The following is a 26130-nucleotide window of genomic DNA, read 5'->3' on the forward strand; positions in this document are numbered from 1 at the left end:
CTGGTCTCTCTAAAAGGCAAACATATTCCTCTCCTCTTACGCTTTTCTGTTATTTATATGATGATCTCATACCTGTTCTTTTTTATGTTTTTTTTAAATTTATTTATTTATTTTTACCTGTATTATTATTTATATAATGCTGTATATTTTCTATTTCTTTTTTGTAGTTTATATTTGTTCAGTACCTTTATATTATATGTTGGAAATCAATAAAAATATATATATATATATTCCTCTCCTCTTACAGCCCTTCTAATCTCAACGCGACGCGACCAAATTAGAACGATGCGTTCTAGATTCCCGGTGAGTCGCGTCGCGAGTGTGCAGTGTCTGACAAATCGATTATTGCGTAACCATGCATTTGGCCAGAAAGTGACCAATGGCGATAATTATATTAAATATTCCATTAAATATACAGATTATGTTTTAACTCACTGTACTGCACAGAAGCTGCATCTGAAGTGATTTATATTACACGAAAAGGGGGATTTACACTGTTTAAGGCTGCACAAAGCATCACATATGCATTTACACAGTTTGCAGAAATAATGTTATGACTTAATATTTTAAATATTAAATCATTAACACTTTCGATCACAGTGCATGCAGCCTTAACTTGACTGTGTGAAGATGCATATAGAGAGAAGTAATGTGAAACTCAACATTTTTAGATGGAAAACCATCAAATATATTACAAAACACAAGTAGACAGACTTGTTTTTTTTTTTTTTTTTACATTTGATCCAGCAAAACCATAATTAATCATATCTAATTACAAAAGGCTCAGCCTGAACTAACCAATCACAAACATCTGTCACAAATAACTACATTTTGCTGCAACAACCACAAGAAACGCTAAACGTAAAACAAGAAGATCCAGTGTTGCCCAGATTTAACAGTACCTTTAGCACTTTTAGCAGCACAACACATTGTTTAAATTATTTACAGTTTTTAAAATAAATTCCCTGCCAGTATCTGACAGTCCTGCCCCCAGCTTACAAGCACACACACACACACACACACACACACACTCTCTCTCTCTCTCTCTCACTCACTTGTACAGTATACAAGAAAATAAATCATTCATAAAAAGTAATTGCTCCTGGTAAATAGAAGCCTGCATTTTGTGTTTTAACACACAAAGGTGGTCAGTAGCCCTAAGAAATGTCACTTTTCTGCTGCCCTGCGTTTTTGTAGGTCACATTTTTAAAAGTTGATGTCGAGCTCCTGAAAAGAGGATTTGTGCCCTGAGGACAAAAGAGGGACAAAACACAGTTATTTAAAGTATATTAGGCTTTTAACACATTCAAATGAACAGAAAATTCAGTGTAATGCTCTCTTGACAATGTTATCATACCGACTGCCATTTTGCTTTCGCCTTCTCTGCCTCAAACTTGGCAACCTCTTTCCGGTCATGGACAGAAACAAGAAACTTCCAGATCACAAGGAGAGTAATGCCAATAATGAGGACAGACATGCACACGCCCAGAGCGATCAACAGTGCGTTTGGCGGCTCAGGGCAGTCTGAAGGAGAGTTATGCACAAACAATTAAAAAAATAATATGGAACTTTATTCTAATGTATAATGCCACAATGTATAAGTTAAACTGTATATGTTCATGTATTAAAAAAATTAGTCATTAGTCTCACCGTAAAGCTTGGGGTTGTAAATAATGCTGCCGTGATCACTGTCCACCAAGCTGAATGACAGTAGACAGTAGTCCTCATTCTGTAAGGTGCACAATGCCGCCCGACTCTCCTCAAAATCTGACAATAAAAATATATTACACTTACATTATGCATTTAGCAGATGCTTTTAACACACACACACACACACACATATATATATATATACACACACACACACACACATACATATATATATACAGTGGGTACGGAAAGTATTCAGACCCCCTTAAATTTTTCACTCTTTGTTATATTGCAGCCATTTGCTAAAATCATTTAAGTTAGTTTTTTTTCCTCATTAATGTACACACAGCCAGCCATATTGACAGAAAAACACAGAATTGTTGACATTTTTGCAAATTTATTAAAAAAGAAAAACTGAAAAATGCTCAGTATTTAGTAGAAGCACCCTCTCACAAAAACAAACCTGTGTGTGTGTGTGTTTATTTATTTAACATGAAAACAAATTTGACCCTTTTTATTTTCTTAATACATGGTCTTGAATGTTCAAAAACTAAAAGTGAAAATATTGAATCTTTAATCAAAATGTATTATGTCCGCCTCTAAAACAAATGTTCTTTTCTGATGACATCACCAAGACCTCTACTTTTTAAACTCTGCCTCTCCAAACATCTGTCCTAAAATAACCACTTTTCACACTCCAGTTCACTCCTGATGGGCAAAATCAAATCCCTTACTACATTTTATCCTTAAAATTAATTATTCATCACTATAATATTCATCAAATTCCCTATATATATATATACCAAGTCGTGTATGTATGATATTATCCCATTTAAAAACAGTCTTTTTTATTCCCTTCAATCTCTTTATATCTCTTTCCTGTGTCCCTCTCATGTCTTTATCAAAGACAGACAGTGTTTTGTGTCTTTTGATTGTCTTCCAGTCAGAGAGCGTATAGAGCCAGCCTCCACAGCACCAGTTGCCTTGTGATCTCAGGGTTCATATAATAGGCTGATCTTGTATAGACACTCAAGGGTTTTGAAACCCAACGGGCCCCAACAATAGGCTCTCCACACAACAAGCTAAATAGCATGTTTCCCTTTGAGAAGTGTCAAGAGGGCCGTTCTAAAGGATGTCTGCTTTGTATGAGCTGGTAGGAGTACATTAAGACACATTTGAGGTTTTTGAAGAAATCAGCATGAAAGTATATGGCAAGCATTTTTAACATTTAATCCTTAAAACTTAATAGTATCCATTTTCATGCTAGCAGTACTTATTTTGTTAGTTACTAGCATCTATTCCATTAAGTACTTGTATTTATTCACTGGCTAGTGCTTATTCTGTAGCTACTACTGCTAATTATTCTTTAGGTACTAGTAACTTTTTAAAGATACTAGTTCTTATTCATTAGATACTAGTACTTATTTCAATAGTGACTAGTAACTATTCTGCTGTTACTAGTAATATTTCAAATGATTACTATTGACTTCTATGGGGATCTGTCATTAAGATATTAACATACTGACTAGTATGTATTGCAATTGTGACTAGTATCTTTTAAAATAGTACTAGTAAGTATTCATAGTACTTATTTATTAAATACTATTACTTTTCATTAGATACTAGTACCTATTTAATAGATACTAGTAGTTATTAATTAGGTACTAGTACTTATTCAGTAGACACTAGTATATTTTTGTAATTCTTACTAGTAATAAATCTTATTATACTCGTCACAGCTATTTTATTAGTCTTATGTTATGACTAGTCAGAATGGGCACTGTAGAGTTCAATTAAAATCTTATTACTAGTATCTAATAATAAGAATTAATATATAGTGGATAATTAGTAGTATGTAATAAATAAATACTAGTGTCTATTTAATAGGTACTAGTATCTAAAGAATAAGCACTAGTATCCCACAAATAAGTACTAGTTCCTTATGGAATAGATACTAGTGGATGAAAAATAAGTACTACATGAAAATAGATATGAGTATGTTTTATAGATATATAAATGTTGAAATATTGCCATAAATACTTGCCATAAAGTATCATAAAATTGACTATGAAGACTTGGAATATACAGGTTTAGAATGACATGAGGCAAATTTTGAATTAATATTTTTTAATTTTTAGCTATACTGTTCCTTTAAAAAGGCGTACATTAAATGAAACATTTTTGCCTAACAAACAACTACCCTACTGACCATGTGACCGCTGATAAACAGACACTGCAGAGAACAAATCAATGGATTCTGACCTGTGGAATTGCTGACAGTGGCATGTAGGGAGTTGCACTTCACAGCACACTCGTCCAACGGGTCCTTAGCTTTGAGGTGACACTCCACACAAGACCTGCGGGACACAAAGACAACACTTTAAAAAAATCCTGTCGACCCCACAGAGAGTTCGTCTCTAGAGGAAGCTTTGTTTTGTGTTCTTTGTGAGTGTTTTTCCCAGAGATGCACTCTCTCATTTTCAGTCTCATTCTCTCTGTATCGCTCTATCACAGAGTCAAATGACCCGCAGGGTGACAGGACCTTTAGTGGGAAGGAAATGCAATACTGCAGAGCTGCCACATGCCTTTTGGTGCTCATATATGCCCTCTGGAAATGAGTGGACAAGACAACTCATAAAAACACACAGAGCTGCCCACACACACACACACACACAAACAAACACAATAGTCATGACGAAAATTGCTCTGAAAGCCGAAAGCTGGAGGTCCATTTAAAATAAGCGATAAGAAACAAATTTTCAAATACACTTACATGTATTAATGGCAATAATCACATTAAAAAAATAAACAAATATTATTCTAATTAGGCCATTTAAATAATGAAATTATAGAAATTATATAATAACATAAATATTAACATCTCACAATTTCTTGAACTGCTTATTACAAAAATATCAGACAGCCCACAATGATTCAAACCAGATTGTAGCCAAAACAATTGGCTTTCGATGCTGCATTTTCATTATGAAACTCAGTTTTAGTCACAGATAGACATGCATGTCTTTACCTGGGCAAGCTACAGATATCTCCACAGGTTGGGCACCTTTGGCACCACTCTCCTGAGGCTCCGGGAACGGTGCACTCGCACTTCCCACACACACACTTGCCCCGTCCGCTGCAGATGGAACCATCCAGAGACACGCATGAGCTGTTGCTGGTGCTGCAGTTACAGAATTCTCCCATCCAACCGCTGTGACACACACACTCACCACAGTCACATTCCCCGTGACCTACACAAACAAACATAAAGGAAATATATACAACAATATTTAAAAAAAAAGAAATGAATGCTTTAAATCAGTATGGAAGCATCACATTGATCAAAAGTGACAATAAAAGACATTTATAACACAAAAGATTTCAATTTTAATTAAATGCATTTTTTTAAATTTACTTTCCTTCTTCATCACAGTTTCCACAGAAATATATACATTATTAATAATAATAATAGGAAATGTTTCTTGAGCAGCAAATCAGCATAGTAGAATGATTTCTGAAGGATCATGTGACACTGAAGACTGGAGTAATGATGCTGAAAATTCATATTTGCGTCACAGGAATAAACTAATAATAATATTATTAAGTTATTTTAAACTAATAATATTTCACAATATTACAGTTTTTACTGTATGTATGATCATATATTGCAGCATTGGTGAGCATGTGAGATATTAAAACATTAAATATTAAAAAAACTAAAAAATTTCATTATTAATAATAAATCAGTTTTATCAGTTCATAAGTTTGTTAATAATTACATGCTGATTCATTCATCAAAATAACATAATCAATGACCAATATTTGCTGAAAACAGCATTTACCTTAATTTTATTAGCATAAGTTAACATTAGACTTTTAAGCTAGACAAAGGCTTCAAACATGAATTTTATTAATTTCATTCATTATTTTCACTGTTTTTTTAAATAATTGAATCACACATAATGATTGTGATAATCACCTTAAATCGACAGCCCTAAGGTAAATATAAAAAGCTCACATTGCACACTTGCACTGATATGCAAATATATATAAACATGAGACGGCCCGCATTAAACCCTTCCGCCCCGTGTCCTCCCGAGTACAGCAACTGTTTTGGCGATTATCAGCGTGTTATTCTTTCATTAACATTCCACAGATCAAATATCCCTCCCACAGTGCCAGTGCTTTCTTTCCCTCCACTCAAAGGGTTACACTGGGTACTGACCTCCGCAAAGCTCTCCTCTGAACCTGAGGCAGGAAAAGTCGTCGCACTCGCAGTACGGCCCGTAAACGCGTCCAAAACTGGACGGGTGGCACACACACTGTCCACAGAAACACTCGCCCAGGCCGCTGCACATCTCCACACCTTCATGCGCCCTGCCACACACATAATCTTACATTAAAGTATGTCTGAGTGCCTCGCAGGAAACTCTCCATGACCTGCAGTTCTCACCTGCAGTCGCTGATTTGTTCTTGGCCCTCTGTGCACTCACACTTCGGCCCCACGAAGCCTGGATCGCACACACAGGCGCCACACTCCAGCGCCCCACGCCCTCGGCTGCAGAAGGTGCTGTTCGCTTCGGGGGTTTGATGACAGTCACACACACACTGAGACTCCAGTTCGATCTCCAGGGCATCTTGGAAACCCACCGGCCGCAAGGAAAACCGCCGTGGACCGGCAAGACAGCCTTTTAACTCGATCGTAACATTAAAAGATACCTGAGTGAGAAAAGATCACTTTTGTTTCGATTGCTTTGAGATTTGTGAACGATTCAAATCATTTTCACATTACATATTTCGCAACATATTGCGCAAATATTTTCAAACCGTGTTCAACTTGTTCGGCGAGGTTTGTTTGTAACTGTCAGGAAGTTTGATTTATTTAAACACTTGTTTAAATGCTGTCATGTCAGCACAATGGTGCAACGAACTATATCAGTATTATAATCATTGCATTATAAATCATACATGATATGACATGTTTGTTATTTCATCAAACAGACGTATGACACGTGACAGGCATTGGTTTTATTTGTTTTGTTTCAGTCGTGTTTTAATTTACCAAGGGAAGCATTACTGTAAGGAAAGATTGAATGAAGAACTGACCACATCACCAGCTTTGACATTGGAGCAGTTTTTATGTCCGGTGATGATGGCCCCGTCCTGACAGAGTGCTGTGAAGGAGAGCTGCAGATCTTCAGTGTTGCCCAGCACCTCCAGATCGATCTCTGACCTCAGTTCCTGTCAATCAAACAACAGACACAAACAGTCCGTTAATGTGTGAAGAGTATCATTTTTGTAATGTTTTAATGTAAAAACTTTCCTTCGAGCCAGTCATTACCACAAAATAAGCCTTGACAGGGTGATCAGGACCCAAGTGAAGAGGCTGATCATTTTCTACATAACTAGAACTAAAAAAATTAAATTAGAAGCAAAAGAGAACTCATTTTGGTATAAGCATGCGCTGTTTGAGAGAGCGATGTCAGAGAGGCGACCGCACGTGAAGACGGTGCTCATAGAGCAGGAGTGTTGAACGAAGATATTTTTGCTACTTTATAGGCCTTAATGGTTAAATACACACAGCTGTATGTGTCAAAATGCCTGTCTTTGCAAGCATTCTTGTAAACACAGTAATTTAGGTCTTAAGTGAAAGCAAACAGCTGAGAAAAAAAACGTGTAACAGTAGATCCGGGCAGCTCTTAAAGTGACAGCAGTCTAATATTCCTGCTGTCTGTCATTCATGCTAATGCAAAAATAACTATATCGTGATATATAACATTACCGTGAAATAAAATTACTCATGATATAAAATTTTGGTCATATCGCCCACCCCTAGAATCAAGTAATTCATAAAGCTGGGTATTAAAGAAAACAAATAGTCCAAACCCTGTGTCAGCCAATCAGGATCAAAAATTCATCAATGTTATGTAAGTATGTAAGATTGAGCACCTGAGCAGCTCATCGTGTGTCTGGCTGACTCATGTGCCGAGTCAGCAATACGAGCACACCAGGTGCCAACACATCCAGAGCGACGTTAGACTGTCAACTTCAATTCAAATAATCTATTCTAGCTTATTTACTGAGGTTTGTCACAGACTTTACACTTCAATAATACGCCACCATAGTGGAGCTGTGTCAGGTAGGGTGGGATGTGCAGTGCTCAGGTCATTTCTGGAGGGGTGTGATGAAAATTAGAGTGCAGGCAGGGGTAAGAGCGAATGGGGGATGGAGAACGGAGATGAAGAGATCAAACAACAGCCATAGAACGAGTGCAGACACGCTCTGTGAACACGGCGATTCTCATGAAAATGAGCCGAGGGGGTTAAAGGGAAACGTTGAACAGATAAGATGCATGTCTGCATGAAAAATAATTCCCAATAAATAATTTTCTCCCACATTTGGTAAACCTAGTGAAAAATAAATATACTAAAATGTATTTGAAATACATTTATTTCATGGTAAGTATACTACAAATACATTTACATATCTCTACACTTAATACAAACACCCTGCAGTTGTACTTTAAGTATTCTAAATTGGAACAACTAAGTTTGTGCTTAATGCACTTTAATTGTGTGGAAGTACAGTATGGTCTAACTTAAGTTTATCTGATTGTGCTAAAGTGGAACTATTGCAAGTGTACTTCAGGTACACTTTAAATATCTTGTATTTAAAGACCAATATTATTCAAAAATAATACAATCCTCATCAACAGTGACATTAAAATACATTTTAGGCTTAATATTAAGAAATGTGCATTGTGCACAAGCAGTACTCCAAATAAAGTTTAATTATAATTTTTATATCAGCAAGTCTCGAGCGATATGTCAGTGAATATGTTAATAGATTTGAACTACACTTAGTATGAAATAAATGTATTTTAAATATATTACTTTTTTACTTCGGAATAGTTAGGCAACTTATTCAAAAATCATTTGTTTTCTGCTTTTTTGCATTTCCTCAATGATTAACAAACAAATATAATAAATGAAAAATAATCTATATATCTATATAATAATTATCTATCTATCTATCTATCTATCTATCTATCATATTTGTATTTTTCATTTATTATATTTTTTCTGTTTCTTTAAAAATATATTTACAACAAAAAATATATATATTTTTTTCATTTGCAACTGTAGCTATGAATTTTACAGATAGAATTCAAAAGCTCAACCCATTTGAACTAATCACTAAATCACTCACAATTTTAAGAAACCTCATCTATGTCAGCCTGCAAAAAAACATTTCCTTAAATCAGCCAAATTTGCAAAACATTCAAAAGACCACAGAAATCCAAACGCTAAAGGTTGCAAAGCATAAATGACACGTGCACGATCATCAAATGTGTGAATGTTGGCCTAATAGGGCCATTATTTCCATGAACCGTCCAGGAACACTCTCACATTACCCTTGATACACTGAGTCTTGTGAAGACTAACCGTACCTTATATGAGGTCATGATGAGTTCCAGAATGTTCCTTGAATCGGATGCCAACACCCCCACAGTAGCACCAGGAATCAGACTTGCATAATTCTATCAGAGAGGCAGAAGAAGGTGGTTAAACATCAACTGCAAACTCCTGGAGAGCAGCCACAGAATTTGAGATGTGGGGAGCGATATGGAGAAAGGGAGGGAAGACGAAAGTAAAGGAGAATTTAGAGAACATAAAATATTTGTGTCATGAGAGGTCGGTCTGGGTGATGTGATAAAGACTGTGTTTGAACATGTTGTAAAGAGAACTGAATACAATAGTGATTCATGCAGTCTATTCACACACTGATATATCTTCCTTCAGGTCCTCTCAGGTTCCACATACACAGAAAAACACATGCCTTTTTGTTTGCCTCATTGTGGCCTAAAATGAATAAACATGAGAGAGAAAATCCCTTACTCTTTTCTCACCTCATAGTTCTGCCTCTGATTGTCAGTCACAGCGAATATAAGGAGGATATTGTTTTCAACCAGTTTGTCCACAAGCTGCCCTAATGTTGGGTACTCCTAAATACAGATGAGAAAAGTACCAAATACAAGACACTCAGTCAGACAACAAATTCACAAGAAATACTGCAGGAGACAGGACATACCTACATTCATTTGTTTAAAAAAAGCATTATTCAATTAATTTATTTCGATTTAAAATATAGCAATTAAACAAGAACTCAAAATAAATACGTTGTAAAGGAATATTCCAGGTTAAATGCAACTCAAGTTACATTGACAGCATCTGACAATAATACTCCGAATTATTACTGTAAATGCTTTCATGTCAAGTCATCTTTATTTACATAGCGCTTTTAACAATACAGATTGTCAAAGCAGCTTTACAGAACTAAGTGGGAAAATAGTGTGTCAATAATGCAGAAGGACAATAGCAAACACTCAATTTTCAGTTAAAGGCAGTTCATCATTGAATTCAGTGATGTCATCATCCAGCTCAGTTCAGTTTACACAAAAATCACTTTCACATAAAAAAAAAAAATATATATATATATATATATACATATACATATATAGTGTATATATAATTAGAAAATGAAGTGCATATTTTTGTGAAAGCATTTACAGTAATAATACAGTAATAACCCAAAATTATTTCATGTCAACTACCAAAATGTATATTGATGTAAACGCATACATGTAAATGTATTACTTTTCCTTTTGCTTTTAGGAACTGAAGCATTAAAATTCTTTTTTTCTAGAGCCATCAATGCTACGTTTGTCAGCTCAACACCACATTTAATTTGATCCAAATGAAAACAAGGCTTTAAAGGGTTAGTTCACCCAAAAATGAAAATTAGCCCATGAATTACTCACCCTCAAGGCATCCTAGGTGTATATGACTTTCTTCTTTCAGACGAATCCAGTCAGAGTTATATTAAAAATAGACTTTGATCTTCCAAGCTATTTAATGGCATTCAGCGGGTGTTGCAGTTCATCAGTCCAAAAGAAGTGAAATAAAGCGCATCCATCCATAATAAAAAGTGCCTCACACGGCTCCGGGGGGTGAACAAAGGCCTCCTGTAGCGAATTGATGCGTTTTTGTAAGAAAAATAACCATATTTAAAACATAATAATCAATTTAATCTAGCTTGTGCTCACTGTTCCTGGCGGATGACGTAAGACGTCGGCGTTGCACATGCGCCGCTCAGAAGTGACGAACGTGGAAGCGCAGGGGAGAGATCAAAACAAAACAACGGTCACTAATTAGAAGTACAAAACGAGGATTTGTAAAGAAGAATGTCAGAGGATTTCGATATACAGTAAGCTAAGAGGAGACTGGTTTTCCTTTGCTAAAGTAAAGAAACTTTGCTTCCTTTGCTCCTATAAACAAACTGCCATTAAACAGCTTGGAAGATCAAAGACAATTTTTAATATAACTCTGATTGGATTCATCTGAAAGAAGAAAGTCATATACGCCTAGGATGGCTTGAGGGTGAGTAAATAATGGGATCATTTTCATTTTTGGGTGAACTATCACTCTAAGTGATATATGTCTGTTCAACTGTACTATTCTTGGTATTATCTTGGTGTCGATCGTTCAGCCGATGAAATACTGAAAATATGTGTTTCTAAAAACTACATCTATCCCTCCCAGCCTTATTTGTTTCAAATGGAATACAACTATAGAGCTTAAATTCTAGTCATTGAAACCTGGAATATTCTTTTAAGTGATCCAAATTTCCTGAATACTCAGGAACTGAAGCTGCAGACTTCACCTTACCAGATGGGCAGTCATGGAATACTCATTATTGTCGTCCAAGTGACACTCTCCATCATTGGGGACAACGATGCCGGACATCTTACTGTCCATCCCAAAATGAGAATCTGCATCGCTCACGAACACCAACAGCTTCATGGAATCGTTCCGCCAGCCAATCCTGTCCTGAGTTGACAGTGACATTGCCAGAAGTTGAAAAAAATGGTGTTCTCTCCATAAAAGCGAAGCATTTGAAGGGAAACCGACTCACCCCGCACACCGCTGCCTGCATGATGGCGTCAAAACCGCACTCTGGCACGTCGATGTTCGCCGATACCTGTTGCTTTGAGATGATCTCATTGAACTTGTCAGTACTGCTCGTTAACGACAGAAGGTGTCGGTATCCAAATGTGGGGAGACATTCAAAATCAACACTCCTGCAGAAGAGAAGCGTGATTAAAAATGGGTTTCTATTGTCTGAAACGGTTCATCGCTCACTTCTAAATGGACGATGATGTCATGTGACGTAATTCACTGAGCTCAGTGGTCATAAACATGATCGGTTGAAATTAAATCACACTTTCCCCCCATTGATGTCCCATTCATCTTACTTCTTGGGTTTATACTGGCAGACCCCTCAGATCTGGTTAAGCTGGTGTATTATGGGAATCACCTGCAGGGATTGGCCAACTCTTCGCGTGTTATCTTGATGAAAGGCAGAACTGGTTTCTCCACAAAGGAACCGAATCCTAGTCTGAATTTGCTGGTAAGCTTAGCCATCTCTTTTGAGAGCGTCGAGCCCAAGTCTTTGATCATTTTCAGATCATCATACATAGACGCTGACAGGTCCATCAGGTAATAAATGTCCACCGGATGGTCCTCCGGTTGCTGCACTTGAATCTGAAAGGTCAGCTGACTTCCTGTGGAAGAGAAATGACAAACGAAGCTCAAAAATGGCACAAGTTTACATTCTGAGATTCCGGTGTGGTACAAATGTTTTCCAGGTCAGAGTGATCTTCGGCACCAGTAGACATTGTGTAGTTCATCTGTGGTTGGTTTTCTGTCACTTAATGACTAAATCTTTCTAATCTTACCGTCAGGGGAAGTACCTCAGCAGAGAAGCAGCTGTGGGTAGAGAGACATTTCTTTGATTTTCAAATCTGTGTCACCCATTTTTTTTTTACCTGGTCTAAGCTGGAGGCGCATCTTCTGTGGTGCGATGTACGAAACGTTAGTGTGGCCGGCGCTCTTTCCTAAGCCTTGATCCTTCAGTATTTTGACGTTCGTGACGGGGAACTCCACGAATTCGCCGGAGCATCCCTTCTGAAGAAGATCCTCGGGTGTGTCACATCTCTCGTCGATTGTGAAGAAGTCAGTGAAATTCTGGATAAACAATAATTTTCATTATTTTTGGTAACACTTTACCAATTGTTTGTTGCATAGCGACATAAGACAGTTAAACTAAAATTGATATATATTATATTATATTATATTATGTTATAGTGATTTGACTTCACAATGTAAACCTTTTTTCTAAATGAATAAGGTAATAAAACAAATATTATTGGAGTATGTTGTACATGAATATACTCTTTTAGTCTTTCTGCTTTAAAATTTCACATTGTGAAATTTACTAGAAATTTCAGAGTAAAAATGGTTGAAAAGCAAATCCTTTGCTATTTTTTCAGTGTATTCCCTAGAAAAAATTCCTATGCCATAATTTATTAAAAATACATTTATTTAATTCTAAGTATTAACTTTTTTATTGACACATCACTTACTGATATAAAATTATAATTAAACTTTATTTGGAGTATTTATTTATTACACAATGCACATTTCTTAATATTATGCCTAAAATGTGTTTTAATATCACCATTAATAAGGACTGTATGGTCTCTGTATAATATCGGTCTTTAAATGCAAGATATTTAAAGTGTACCTGAAGTATACTTGCAATAGTTCCACTTTAGCACAATCAAATATACTTCATCTTTATTTGGACTTCAGCACTATACTTCCGCACAATTAAAGTGCATTAAGCACAAAATTACTTGTTTCAGTTTAGCAGACTTTTAAGTATAGCAGTTTAGTATACTAAGAGTACAACTGCAGGGTATTTTTACTGAGCACATAAATATGTAAATGTGTTTGTAGTATACTTAGCATGAAATAAATGTTTTAAATACATTTTAGCATTTTATTTTTTACTAGGGTTATCCATAATAATGGAAATGTGTCTTTGGCTTCACACCAGTGGTGCAACATACACATACAGCTTTTCACAAAACACAGAAAAAAATGTCAAAGAAAAAAAAACACTAATGTCAACAATTATGCAAAATAAGCCGACTGACAATAAGATTTTAGTGTATGTGCCCTATAGTGCCTTCCTCATGGCTATTTTTCAATTAAAAAGAGGATGTGAAGAATCATTTACTACCATTGTTGCTACAGTATATTGTACTGTACTACTTCCTTTTTTGGAGTGAACTATCCCTTCAAAAAGAGTTTGTTCACTGCATTCTGAAACATTTTGAAAGCAAAAGCAGTTGTTACCTGTAGTGTGCACCAGGCGCACTGTGGCCCCAGCTGCAGACACTCGTCACAGGAGAGAGCGTTAAATTGAGAACACGTCCCTGCACACGACACAGCACAGCGTGGTTTGTGGTTTTCTCAAAGCAACAAAGTTTCTCACGCAACATCAAAACCATAGAGAGTCAGCTGATATATTTGCTCTCTGCCAAAAAGTAGTCTAAACAGCAAGTAGACTAAATTTACACTAAAAATGAATCTTAACTCTTAACCTGCACAGGTTCTATTCTATTACAACAATTTATGCCTACACAGAAAAAAAATGTTTCATTCATCTAATTAAAAACACTTAGGGTAATGAAAGGGCAAGTTATTTATTTTTCATTGGCTCAAGTAAAAAAAATATAGATGTGAATCATTACCCCAATTTTTTTTAATTGGATGAATGAAAAATTTTTTTCAGTGTAGGTCTTTTTAGGTGAAACCAATAAACAGCAGATGAGATGGACTGACGCATTTGTGAGTGCAGAAATGCTTACACTAGAAAAAGAAAATAGGTTTGTGGTTTAGTCCAAATCTCTGTCTTCCCAGCATGCACTAGGGCATGAATAGTAGCATTTTTTGGACTGTTTACAAGTTTTATATGTATTCTTTTTGATGTTAATTTTGTTTGTCATGTTTAGTAACTTCTTGTCTTGTGATGTCAGGATGAGTTTGTTCCTTTGTGTTTTATGTACCAAGTTTCAAGGTCTGTATGTAACATTTGAAGGTGATTAATATCTTCACATAATGAGCATTTATATAATTATGTGACAGTGACAAGAACTTTACGCTATTTACAGTACATAGCTACATTTATCATGAAAACACGTGAGATGAGGCGTAAATATTAAACAATTTAAATGTAAATAAGATAAACTATAGCCTTGGAAGATTTAAAATGACAGATTTGAGTCATCTAAATAGGTTTTGTCATATTGATGCAGATGTTCAAAATGATTTAATTTTCAAAACAAATATAGTTTAATAAAAATATTGAAGGACATAAGTTAGCTAAAAAAAACTTCATATTGCTCTAAATGATTGATCATTTTAAAGGCGGGATTAAAAGCTGAATGAGGAACGAAACTGCACGTAGCCTATGTTCTGTATTTGTGTGATTGATCAAAATGTCTTCAGTCTTACCTCCGACAGTGCCGAGCCAGAAGTGAAGGACAATGTAGAGTGAAACAATCCCCATTAGTCCTCACGGTTTCTGATCACAGGAGAAAAAATAAAGTTCATATTCTCAAGCAAGCAAACGCGGGATGCGAGCATGTAAACGCGAGCGGGTCGGAGCTCACCTGGACAGACTCAGCGCGTGCGCTTACCTGCCCAACCTTTATATGCACTTCCGTGCAAGTGAGAACACAACAGGTAAGTCACTCTCTCACAAGGGCACATATCTGTCACACACACACATATATGTGTCTCAACACAACAACCTCTCTAACGCATTTGACATCACGTTTATGAGTAAGAAATCAATGAATTACTAGTGGTCATTTCAATATTTTATTAAGCGATATCATTCTGACGAAGTTACCTTTTTCGTAGTCTAGACATGATCAAGTTTGTTTAATATATTACAGACGTGTTGCTGTGGTAGGCTACTTTCTATGGTAGTGTGGCGTTTTCTTCTCAGATGTCTTTCTCACTTCTGCAAACACGGTTTTATGTGGTATAGAGTTGCGACATTGCGAGTGAGACTAACTATATTACCTCGAAATCTGGGAAATGTGTATCTATCGAATTGGAAAATAAAATGTCTATGCCATTGCATTAGAAACGTGAAATCAAATAGGCCTATAGCATTTTGCAGGCACAACACGAAGTTGTTTTTGGTGGTTTTGGAGCAATATATATCTTGTTTAAAATGAAGATGAAATGTATTTAGATGCTCTCTGGTTGTCTATTAGTCTAACATAGGTTAGTTAGTTAATGCACCTTGTCAATTGGACTCCTGTGTGAACCTTAGGGGAAATGACTTCACTAAAAATCAACCAGGGACTATTTAAATAATGAATGTGGCTGTAGTTGTGAAAAAAGAAGCAGCGACTTGATTTATATCTTTTTATGAAATTCAAATACTGTGTATATGTAGGCTAATAGACCGTTTGTAAAGGAGCGTTCACAGCCTGAATTATTCAGTGACTTCCATTGTACTTGACTTGGTAGTATTTTTGGAATGCAATCCGTCATTTTTTATGTGACACTGATATTTTGCAGTGCACACACTTAGCTATAACCGCTGATCATAATGGCATTTTTAAACAAAATACTACTTTTTTGTGATATAGTTTTGATTAACTAGTAACTTAACTGTTATGGTTACTGAAACATTTGATAATGCTGTTGAAATGTAGGCCTATATATGTATTTAAATGAATTATGAAAACGCAAATACATGTAATACCCCCCAACTGTAGTGTTGATTTGCTTTAGGGGGAATCGAGCTTTAATTAATTAAGTGGGAATTAAGCCCTATAATTCACACCCTGACTGACACTGAATAATCACTGGAGGCCCCCAGGTCACTATACTGTTGGTTGCAACTAGGCATTCCAGTTTGACTATCTTGCCAGGCATCACAAGTGCTTCACTGTTTAAGTTGCCGTTGGCAGTCACCCATAACGTCACATTTGCACATAAAATATCACCTGTCACTCATGTCGCCGCCTCTAAAAATGAATGATTTCTGGCCACATTTCTTCTGCAAATAGCTGTCAGTGTGAACGACACATAAATATATTTTCTTTCATTGTTTAGTTGATACATTGAGATACAGAATTTGTCTCCACACTCTTCAGTGAAATGTAATTAGACTGAAAACAAGACTTCAGCAAACATAGAGGTTAACCTCGGGCCGTGACTCTGAGATGAATCATGCTTTATCAGCACATTACTATAGATATCAAACACAATCATAATAGAGATTACTTAGGAAAACCACCCCTAAATACTTTTAAAATATGTGACTATCACTAGCACATCTGTTGGGAATCAGTTTAGTTACCAAAAGGGTGACCTTTTGACTTTGTCGTATCCATGTATCGCCGAATATCCATAGGGAACGGTCTGATTCTTCAACAAAGCCTGTGGGAATCCCCATGGCCTTGAGTAATATTAATATTTGCTGAGTGTGGTTGCATGTGACACATTCCTCTCTCTATGGCTGAAAACAGGTGTGTGTGTGTGTGTGTGTGTGTGTGTGAGCCACGCCTGGCTGTGAAGAGCCGTGACTCAGTCTGTGTCTGAGACCACAGAAAGCGCAGACATATATAGATAAAACAATGTCAATGTTTAACCGGTCAAGTTCTACAAAATGAGCACAGGACATTGTTTTCATAATTCAAAAGAATGACCAAATGTAATGATTAACATCCGATCGTAAATCCGATCACAAGTGTGAACGAGTGGGTGAGGCCTCATAATAGATTTTATTGTTATTGTAACAATAGATTCAATTGTTTTCATTTTTACAATCGTAATTCAAGGTCGGCATGGAAATATTGTAGCTCAGATGTTGCTCTTTCATAGCCTAGACTTGGGGTTACATTTCAAAGTATCAGCATTGTTTCTTCTAAAATTCCTTGGCATCTTGGCACAATTTTGAGACATTGTTGAGAAGTCTTCTGAAACTCTGGCCACATATGTGAGATTACTGGGGACTTTTTCTTAGGAGAGTAGTTTGAGAAGCACCATATTTAACCATTTTCTCCATTTTCGCTGAATTTAATCAAATTTCTACAATTGAAATGACTTAAATTTTCAAAGATTGCATTTTTCTTTCCTGAAGTGTGTATCTGTGACAGGAAGATCTACAAGAAAGATCTACTGCCTAATTCAAAAGTGACCATCGCTATGCTCTACTCACCCAGAAGGGTCTTGTTTGTGACAGATTGTATCGTTTTATATTTGTATTTAATCATATTTATATTTTATGCAATTTATATTAATTATATCTTTATCGAATGTATATGTTTATTTGTATTTAATTACTAATTTATTAAAAATACCTCACCTTTCAAAATAAAGAACAAGGATGCGCCACTCAGGATCATAAATGGCTAAATTCATGACCAGTGACCATCACACCCTTCACTAACAGGCCATTTGTAAAAGGATTTAATTGATCACTTTCATTTAGAACAATGGCTTTTGGAATTTAAATTTTAACTGGAATTTAAATGTAAGATAGGGATAGGATAGGATTGGATATAGGATAAGGATAAAATGGGACAGGAAGAACAGGATAGAATTGGAAAAGGATAGGATGGGATATAGGATGGAATACAGTAGAATAAGATATGATAGCAGTGTTGTAATACTCAAGTCCGGAAAAGGCCACTCTCAGACTCAAGTTTGTCTCGTGTCCAATTTTGATCTGGTCTAGTCTAATAATTCAAAGTATATGATCCTGGAAGCGTATTTGAGACATGAAACAAAAAGACTGATCCCTATTCAATCATATACAGTATCCTATCCAACCCCACCAAATCATATATATCATATCCTGTCCCATCTTATATTCATCCTATCCTGTCCTATCCTATATCCCATCCTATCAAATCCCGTCATGTCATATATATCTCCCTGTCCTATCTTACTAGATCCTATCATATTATATAATTAAATATCCCATCCTATCCCAAACTATCCTATTGCATCTATCCTATTTTATTCTTCAGGTGTATCCTATCTGATCCGATCCGATCCTATCCTATCCTATCCTATCCTATAATGCCATGTCCTCTCTTAATATATCATATCTTATATCCCATCCCATCCTATTAATCCTATCTTATCCTGTTGTATCCTACAGGTATATCCTATCCTATCATACCATATCCTATCCAAATCTATCATAACCTATATCCCATCCTACCTATCCCATTCTATCCTATCCTATCCTGTCCTGTCCTGTCCTGTTGTATTTTACAGGTATATCCTATCCTATCTTATCCTATCATACCATATCCTATCCTAATCTATCCTATATACCATCCTACATATCCTATCCTATCCTGTTGTGTCCTACAGGTATAGCCTATCCTATCTTAGCCTATCCTATATCCCATCCTATCCTAACCTATCCTATCCTATCGTACTTTGAGCATAAAAAATATTTAGCCTTAAATTTTATTTTAAATTTGAATTTGACTGTATGTGTGACTCTGGTTTTAACTTTTTAACCTGCTCAAAAGCCATAAACACAATATAAACTTTAACCTTTTCCCATTACAGCAGATCAAATTCGGACACTCAGGATACCCTGCTCAAAGCACATTTTGGCTGTATCAGATTGGAGTAACTCACCCCTGGAGGCCTCAGCAGCTAGCATGCTGTCCTCTCTCTCAAAACCAAATCCACAGCAGCAAGTGGGATACGGTGGTACTGGAGTATGTGAATGTCTGTCCGGCTGGAAGTGTGTGTCGGAAGCAATAGTACGCTCAAACTATCACAGCGGCTTTATGGAGCATGACGCCTGCGCTCCCTTCCTCACCCCCTTTTCTCACATACACACACACTTTTCTGCCTGAATGACGGCAGCAACTGCAGGACTACACGCACACACACACACACACACACACACAGCGTGAAGCTTCTTCATTAGTGAGAGAGAGACTGACAGGCCAAATGGGCTTGTGTGACTGTGGATTTTGTTGAATGTGTGTGCGCAGCATGTAGGTCAGTGGGGTTTTTCTATTGTCTGTCAGACAGCGAAACTGATTCTGTGGTAAGTAAAATCCACCATCAGTGTCAGGTGCTTTTTTTAGTTTAGTAACAGGTCTTAGCATGCCCAGTATGTGCGCGTGCCTCAGGTTTTGCCAACACTGGGGCCTTAAAGAAATATTCCATGTTAAATACAAGCGAATTTAGTGACGTAATGTTTTACACTTTGAGGCACTTTTGGCTTTCTGAAGATGCTAAATTACATTTGAATGAAATTTTAAAAACACAGTAAGCATTCTGTGAGGGTTAAGATATAGAAAACATCCTGAGCTCAGTATAAAAACAACTGAAGTCAGTAATAAGTCCCCACTGTGCTAGAAAAACAAGCGTGGATGTGTGTGTGTTGGAGGGCTGCAGTCACACTCACCAGAAATGAATGGCACAGATTCACTCCTCATTCTTCCTCACTGAACTATGAATGGAACGCAGAGAAAAAGAGAGAGAGAGAATGAGAGGCACTGAGGAAATGTGTCTCTTTTATATAAAGTCAAAGGGAAAATAATGTGGGCAGCGAGAGCTTTGTGGTTGTACTCTTTCACACACACACACACACACACTCACACACACACACATACTTGCATATGTGGTTTATGGGGACTCTCCATAGGCATAATGGTTTTTATACTGTACAAACTGTATTTTCTATCGCCCTACACCTAAACCTAACACTTACAGAAAACTACTGGCAATTTTTGAATTTCATAAAACACAGTTTTGTATGTTTTTTAAGCCTTTTGTTTTATGGGGACACAGGAAGTGTCCTCATAAATCATGTTTACATTGTAGTACCCATGTCATTATACACATTTGTGTCCTCATAAACCATATATACCAGTACAGAGCTTCTGACATGTTTAACTACATTTGTGAGGACGTTTTATTACTAAAGACTAAGAAACCAAACCCCAATAAGAAAATGTTATTTTGTTTAATAAAATAATAAAATAAAATTATACATTGTTTAATGGCTTACAGTTATTTTATTTACTATATATACAATATAGTAAAGGACTTTTACTGGAGTTTATTTATTTTTAATTTGTTCATTTTAATTTGTTATTTTATTTTATGCAGATTTTGCACACTATTTTCCCCCCTAAGTAGCTACACAAAACCACAAAGACACGCATATCTCTTATCTGGCTAGTTCAAAATGCCATCCAACACAAATAGCTTTATAATGAACTTTGGCTTTTCAAATGTTTTATTTCAGGAATACAACAGCAAAATTTGCTCTTTGACCATGACAGTCTCTTTCCATCGTGGGGTTCAGCCTGTGGGTTTTGACTGACAGGGTGCTGTGGTGGTGATGGAGGTATTTAGATTGAAAAAGTTCAAGACAGATCTCCTATCTACATATCACACACACACACACACACACACACACACTCAAGCACAGACATCCACACACTCTTGCACCTAACCTTCTCAGTCCCACCAGGATATAGGGTGTGTGTCCTCTCAGCTGTCTGGGGGGAGGGAAAGAGACAGGTGTACATGCTATTAAATGTGAACTTGTCATTAATATAGATCAAGAAACGAACATCTGACAGAAATAATAAGAAATGGGCAAGGCAATGAGAGTGAGAGAATCAGAAACAGTAAATTGCCTACCACAGGCACGCTCTCTTAGATTAGAGTTCGAGTCTGTGGTAATCAGACAGCGGAAAACACACTCACACAGTGAAAGACAGACACATGCAAGGTGCCTGGGAGTATTAGACATAATCTCCTGGATTTATGATAAAACCCTGCAGGCTGATATTACAAAGAGGTGCGCTTTCAGCTAAAGAGGTGCAAAAATGACCTTCCAAAGAGATGATAGTGAAATGTAGATACTATCTAAATATAATCGGAAATTTAGCCAACTATCAACGACAGTAAAGCTTAAAATAAAGGCGAAAGACCAAAATGCTGAAGAGGTGTGAGTGTTCTGCGATACTTCGTTTTGTGGCCTTACTATAGCGTCATCTGCTGGTCAATGACAGTAAGACAATTCTACGCTGAAATTAAATAAATAAATAATATTCAGGTGAAACACCTGTAAATGTGCCCTATTACGGATCTTTTTTAGAGAGTAAAATGCATTGACTGAATCAGCACGATTTACAGTTGCTTGAGTTTATCAAGAAAACGATGAGTGGTGGTTCTTATGCAGTCAGTTAGATCAAAGACCTATCAAAGACTCGATTTTAAAAAGCACATTTTTGAAAATATAGGCTACTACTTATTTGTGAAAATATGCCAAAGATATTTAATAAAAACTATGTAGTTGAGTCTGCTCCGCAGCTAATGTCAGTGTAGTGTTGTTTATCTTCTTAAATATCTTTTTAATGCATCCTTCATAACAAAAATTGTTATGACAAAAAGTTAGTTTTAATAAAAAATAATCCTCAGGTAAACAATTTTAATTAATCTTTAATCTCCACACAGCTGCTTTTGGATTTGCCCTTATTTTTTGCAGTTTGCATAATTGATTCTGTTACGTTCCTGTTCAACACTGAAGCTGCTTTGAAACAATCTGCACTGTATAAAGCGCTATAATAAACATTATGTTGACTTTAAGATGTGCAGGTCATTGCATCATTTCCTTATTGCAACATGAGAACATTAAGCGATATAGGCAAAAATCTCAACTGCTTGACTTATGGTTCTTAAAAATGAAAATTTTTACCTTGAAAAAAATATATAATTTTATTTTTGTTTGGAAATTAAGATTGAACAGACATTTAATCAAGGTGATGAAAGTGTTATTACCTTATACATTACACCGTGTGAATTTTCTAATTCATACTGGAAGAAATTACTATGCAAATAATTTTTTATTATTTATTTTTATTATTACTTAAATTATTTTAATATATGTATGTATGTATGTATTATGCACTTCTCAATCAAATAATGTTTTAATGCGTAGATCCTTCATAACAAAAATTATGACAAAAATGTTAGTTTCAATAAAAATCAATAAATTAATAATCTATTAATCTCAGTACAGTATCCCTGCTTTCCCTCCCATCACAGTGCACAATACTGTCATAAGGCAGGCCAGATGATGATTTATATTTAGCTTAGGCACATCTGGCTGTTTTCAGTGCATATATTTTCAGAGCTTGGATCTTAATCTCTGCTGCCTGTCGTCTTCTTCAGTTCCACCTGCAGTTGCTGTCATAACATTTCGATCTTCAGCTATAGCTCTCACAAGCTGAAAATGTTTCCGGATCTGGAGGGAAAATTTAAAAAAAGTTGCATTTTATCATTGCCGTGATAACATTTTATAACTTTACTGTATTTCATTTTAAACACCATATCAACAACAAATACTGCTTTATTCAAGGATGCCAGAAGTATTTCTCATTATTCACCAGTTGCAGCTGCTTGAAGGGGTCCTCAATATCCACAGTCTCTCTCCAGTAAGGTGCGATTATTTGATAAATTGAACGAATCCTGACTTTTATCTGAGCGTACTGGAGCTCCTCTCTTTCTGCAGTGGAACGCAATTCCTCCCGTTTCAGTTCCTGTGGAACACATCTGTAATCTTGAAAGACTGTACAGAAGACAGAGGTGCCACAGTGACATCTGCGTGTCTTTTTGCACATAACCCTCTAAATGTGTGTATGTTTTTACCCATTTGTGTGTTTCTGAGTGTATGTTGTCTAGCTCTGTCTGTTGCTGCTGCAGTTGTTTGGTGTAGTGCAGGAGACGAGTTTGCTGTTCCTTTATGTCCTTCATCAGTTCCAGCTTTTTGTGCTCTGCCTCTTTCTCATTAGCTTGTCTTTCTAGAATTTCTTTTCTGATGGACTGCGCTCCATGACAGTCACGGTGTCGACCGGTGTTCTCAAACTCAAATTTAATTAAAAAGGAGGAAACAAAAGAAAAAGTGTAACATTACCATACAGTATATTTTAGATATTAAAACAGGTGGAACCTGTGTAATGTATCTAGAGATGCATGCATTTTGTCTTTAAACATTAAAACACGACTCAGTATCTTTCTTGTTACCCCATCTGTCTCATCGTTCAGAAAACTGAAAACCAAAGCACACAGAATAAGGCTGATCTAACGCCCAAAGCCTCACTCTTCAGTCAAATGAGGCAGGTGAGTCCGGGGAAAGCCTGACAGTTTCTCTGAGTAGTTTCTGTATTTTCACCCTTTCCAGACACAAAAAAGTAGACTAGACTACTAATAAGAGTCGGACTACCTTTCCAGACATCTTTGCAGTGCTCTCCTGGTGGAGTTTGGCCAGTAGTTTGCGCTGGTCCAGTTGCTCTTTTTGAGCCAGCAGGGCTTCATACTGTGTCATTAGTTTCTTAATGTTCTCTTCTTTCTCTCTGATTTTAGCTTCCTCTTCCTTTGTTTTTTGTATGGCACGTAACCGTCTGGCCTCATTTTCCTTAAGGGAGAGAAAGACAAAAAAGAGGTTACCAATGATATTTGTGACCCTGGACCACAAAACCAGTCATAAGTCGCTGGGGTATATTGTAGCAATAGCCAAAAATACATTGTATGGGTCAAAATTATAGATTTTTTTAGATCTTTTATGCCAAAAATCATTAGGATATTAAGTAAAGATCATGTTCCATGAAGATATTTTGTAAATTTCCTACTGTAAATATATTCAAACTTAATTTTTGATTTGTAATATGCATTGCTATTCATTTGGACAACTTTAAAGGCGATTTTCTCAATATTTCGATTTTTTTGCACCCTCAGATTCCAGATTTTTAAATAGTTGTATCTCGGCCAAATATTGTCCTACCCTAACAAACCATACATCAATGAAAAGCCTATTTATTCAACTTTCAGATGATGTATAGATCTCCATTTCGAAAAAAATTGACCCTTATGACTGGTTTTGTGGTCCAGGGTCACATTTAAGTCAACTGACTCATTATCCATGTATTTGTTTCAGAATGTTGTCTTACTTGCAGCTCCTTAGCCGTATCCAGTTTGTACTGCCTGAGTTTGTCCTCGTCTTTTTTCACATTTTCCGCTCTTTCTCGCAAACGCTCCCGCCTTATCTGCAACTCCTGACAACAGCACAAAAACACTACACTCATTTAAAGTGGAACAGCTACTTTCTTTCTTTCTATCTTTCTTGCATACAAGCACCTTTTCCTGATCTTCCAGTGCTCTGTTCACTCTCTCGTTCTCCTCGCGCGCCTCTGCAAGTAGCATCGCGCTTGTCCTCATATTCGCCGAATCCTTCTCCAAATCCTTTATACCTCTGAAATATTCAATAATCTCTGAATACATGCAGCTCACTCTGAACCATCTCCGTCCGCACAAGCACAGATCTACATTTCATCGACTTCGCCGAAACTCTGACTGGCCATAACGACGATACATTAATGCTTCTAACAAAAACACGGTTTGTGGTGTAATTTAGTACTTACGATGAGAGTCGTTCTTTAAAAACCGACCGATAGTGATCCTCCGCATTGAAATTCATCTTTTTTTCTTCTTTTTTTTAGCTCCGCACACCGTGGACAAACTTTCTGCGCGTGTTTTAAAACATTTAAAAAATGCCCAAAAATGACCGTTCCGTTTGTTGTGGTGTTTATGATCTATTTTGCTGGTGCTGACATAATGATGTTGCTGAGTAAATGATTTTATTAGTTTATATTAATTGGAATAACATTATTATGTCAACCAGCGTAACAGTAATAATTGTGCATTTATTATTATTATTATTACTATTATTATTAGGCTATTATTATTAGCCTAATAATAAGAATATATTAGAACATTTATGATGCATGGTTAAATATAATCTCTATCAAATTTGTACAACATTTTTGAGGCATATTTACAGACAAGCGGCTTTTCTTCGATTCAGATCGTAGCTACCAACATACACTTTGGTGTAAATAAACATAGGCTATGTTTCTCTATTTAATAAATAGGCCTAGGCCTAATGGAATAACAACGTGAAGACATTAGACTATTTTACGATGCATAATGGACTTAATAAGATCATTTCAAATATTACAATAAATGTTTGAAAATATAAGCTGTATTTTGATACATATATATATTTTTTGCAAATGTATTGTGTATAGGTGTATTTGATTTTGAATGTGTATATGTGTGTCAAGACAGAGCTGGATGAAATGGCACGCATGAATGAAGAAAGATAAGGAAGATTAATGTACAAAAAGAATACAAAATATAGCCCTTTATTTGTGGATATTCTCACAAATTATTTTGAGGGGCTTCATCACATACAGTAATGGCCCTCGAGATATTTCATACATAAAGGCTATGGTAAATAACATTACTGTGACTTTCGTAGATTAGCCTAATGAGATAAGTCTATTAGCTATTATATTAAATTATTAGGCTATGTTTGGCTATCCTGTTTTACACCAGTGGCGTGCGGTGGTGTTTTAAAATGAGGAGGCAGTTATACACACACACACACACACACACACACATATATATATATATATATATACAGTGGGTA

The 26130-nt window shown here is 36.2% G+C and overlaps 2 protein-coding genes across 4 annotated transcripts; both read right to left on the reverse strand.

Annotated features, from left to right (window-relative positions):
* Positions 1-721: 721 nt before the first annotated feature.
* LOC107747010 (integrin beta-6-like) lies at positions 722-20077 on the reverse strand. Of its 3 annotated transcripts, none has more exons than XM_016561422.1 (17): positions 20032-20077; positions 15075-15144; positions 13914-13993; positions 12539-12737; positions 12028-12274; positions 11626-11791; positions 11379-11540; positions 9560-9655; positions 9101-9190; positions 6757-6891; positions 6104-6369; positions 5876-6027; positions 4679-4901; positions 3913-4007; positions 1651-1767; positions 1358-1524; positions 722-1247 (listed from the first exon to the last, which is right to left on the reverse strand). In XM_016561422.1, the coding sequence occupies exons 2-17, from the start codon at positions 15127-15129 to the stop codon at positions 1158-1160; spliced, it is 2340 nt and encodes a 779-aa protein (XP_016416908.1). In that variant the 5' UTR covers positions 15130-15144; positions 20032-20077; the 3' UTR covers positions 722-1157. The 3 variants fall into 3 exon arrangements, with proteins under 3 accessions (XP_016416908.1, XP_016416900.1, XP_016416917.1); XM_016561414.1 differs by lacking the exon at positions 20032-20077 and adding an exon at positions 19248-19473; XM_016561431.1 differs by lacking the exon at positions 20032-20077 and adding an exon at positions 15233-15251.
* Positions 20078-22770: 2693 nt separating this feature from the next.
* On the reverse strand, positions 22771-24857 carry LOC107747577 (vicilin-like seed storage protein At2g18540). Its single transcript, XM_016562173.1, has 6 exons — positions 24777-24857; positions 24590-24694; positions 23866-24057; positions 23292-23507; positions 23030-23182; positions 22771-22887 (listed from the first exon to the last, which is right to left on the reverse strand). The coding sequence occupies exons 1-6, from the start codon at positions 24855-24857 to the stop codon at positions 22771-22773; spliced, it is 864 nt and encodes a 287-aa protein (XP_016417659.1).
* Positions 24858-26130: the final 1273 nt, after the last annotated feature.

This window comes from Sinocyclocheilus rhinocerous, unplaced genomic scaffold, assembly GCF_001515625.1.
Source record: "Sinocyclocheilus rhinocerous isolate Xijiao unplaced genomic scaffold, SAMN03320098_v1.1 scaffold671, whole genome shotgun sequence".
In the NCBI taxonomy this organism is placed as follows: Eukaryota; Metazoa; Chordata; class Actinopteri; order Cypriniformes; family Cyprinidae; genus Sinocyclocheilus; species Sinocyclocheilus rhinocerous.

What these genes read in the sequence shown, in the direction of transcription:
- LOC107747577 (XM_016562173.1), bottom strand. Translation starts at nt 24,857, where the DNA reads ATGAGGACAAGCGCGATGCTACTTGCAGAGGCGCGCGAGGAGAACGAG. An exon ending in CACTGGAAGATCAGGAAAAG is followed by an intron (nt 24,695 to 24,776) that starts GTGCTTGTATGC and finishes TGCTGTTGTCAG; the next exon opens with GAGTTGCAGATAAGGCGGGA. An exon ending in ATACGGCTAAGGAGCTGCAA is followed by an intron (nt 24,058 to 24,589) that starts GTAAGACAACAT and finishes CTCTCCCTTAAG; the next exon opens with GAAAATGAGGCCAGACGGTT.
- LOC107747010 (XM_016561422.1), bottom strand. Translation starts at nt 15,129, where the DNA reads ATGGGGATTGTTTCACTCTACATTGTCCTTCACTTCTGGCTCGGCACT. An exon ending in GCGCCTCCAGCTTAGACCAG is followed by an intron (nt 12,275 to 12,538) that starts GTAAAAAAAAAA and finishes TCTCTTCCACAG; the next exon opens with GAAGTCAGCTGACCTTTCAG. An exon ending in TGCAGGCAGCGGTGTGCGGG is followed by an intron (nt 11,541 to 11,625) that starts GTGAGTCGGTTT and finishes CTGTCAACTCAG; the next exon opens with GACAGGATTGGCTGGCGGAA.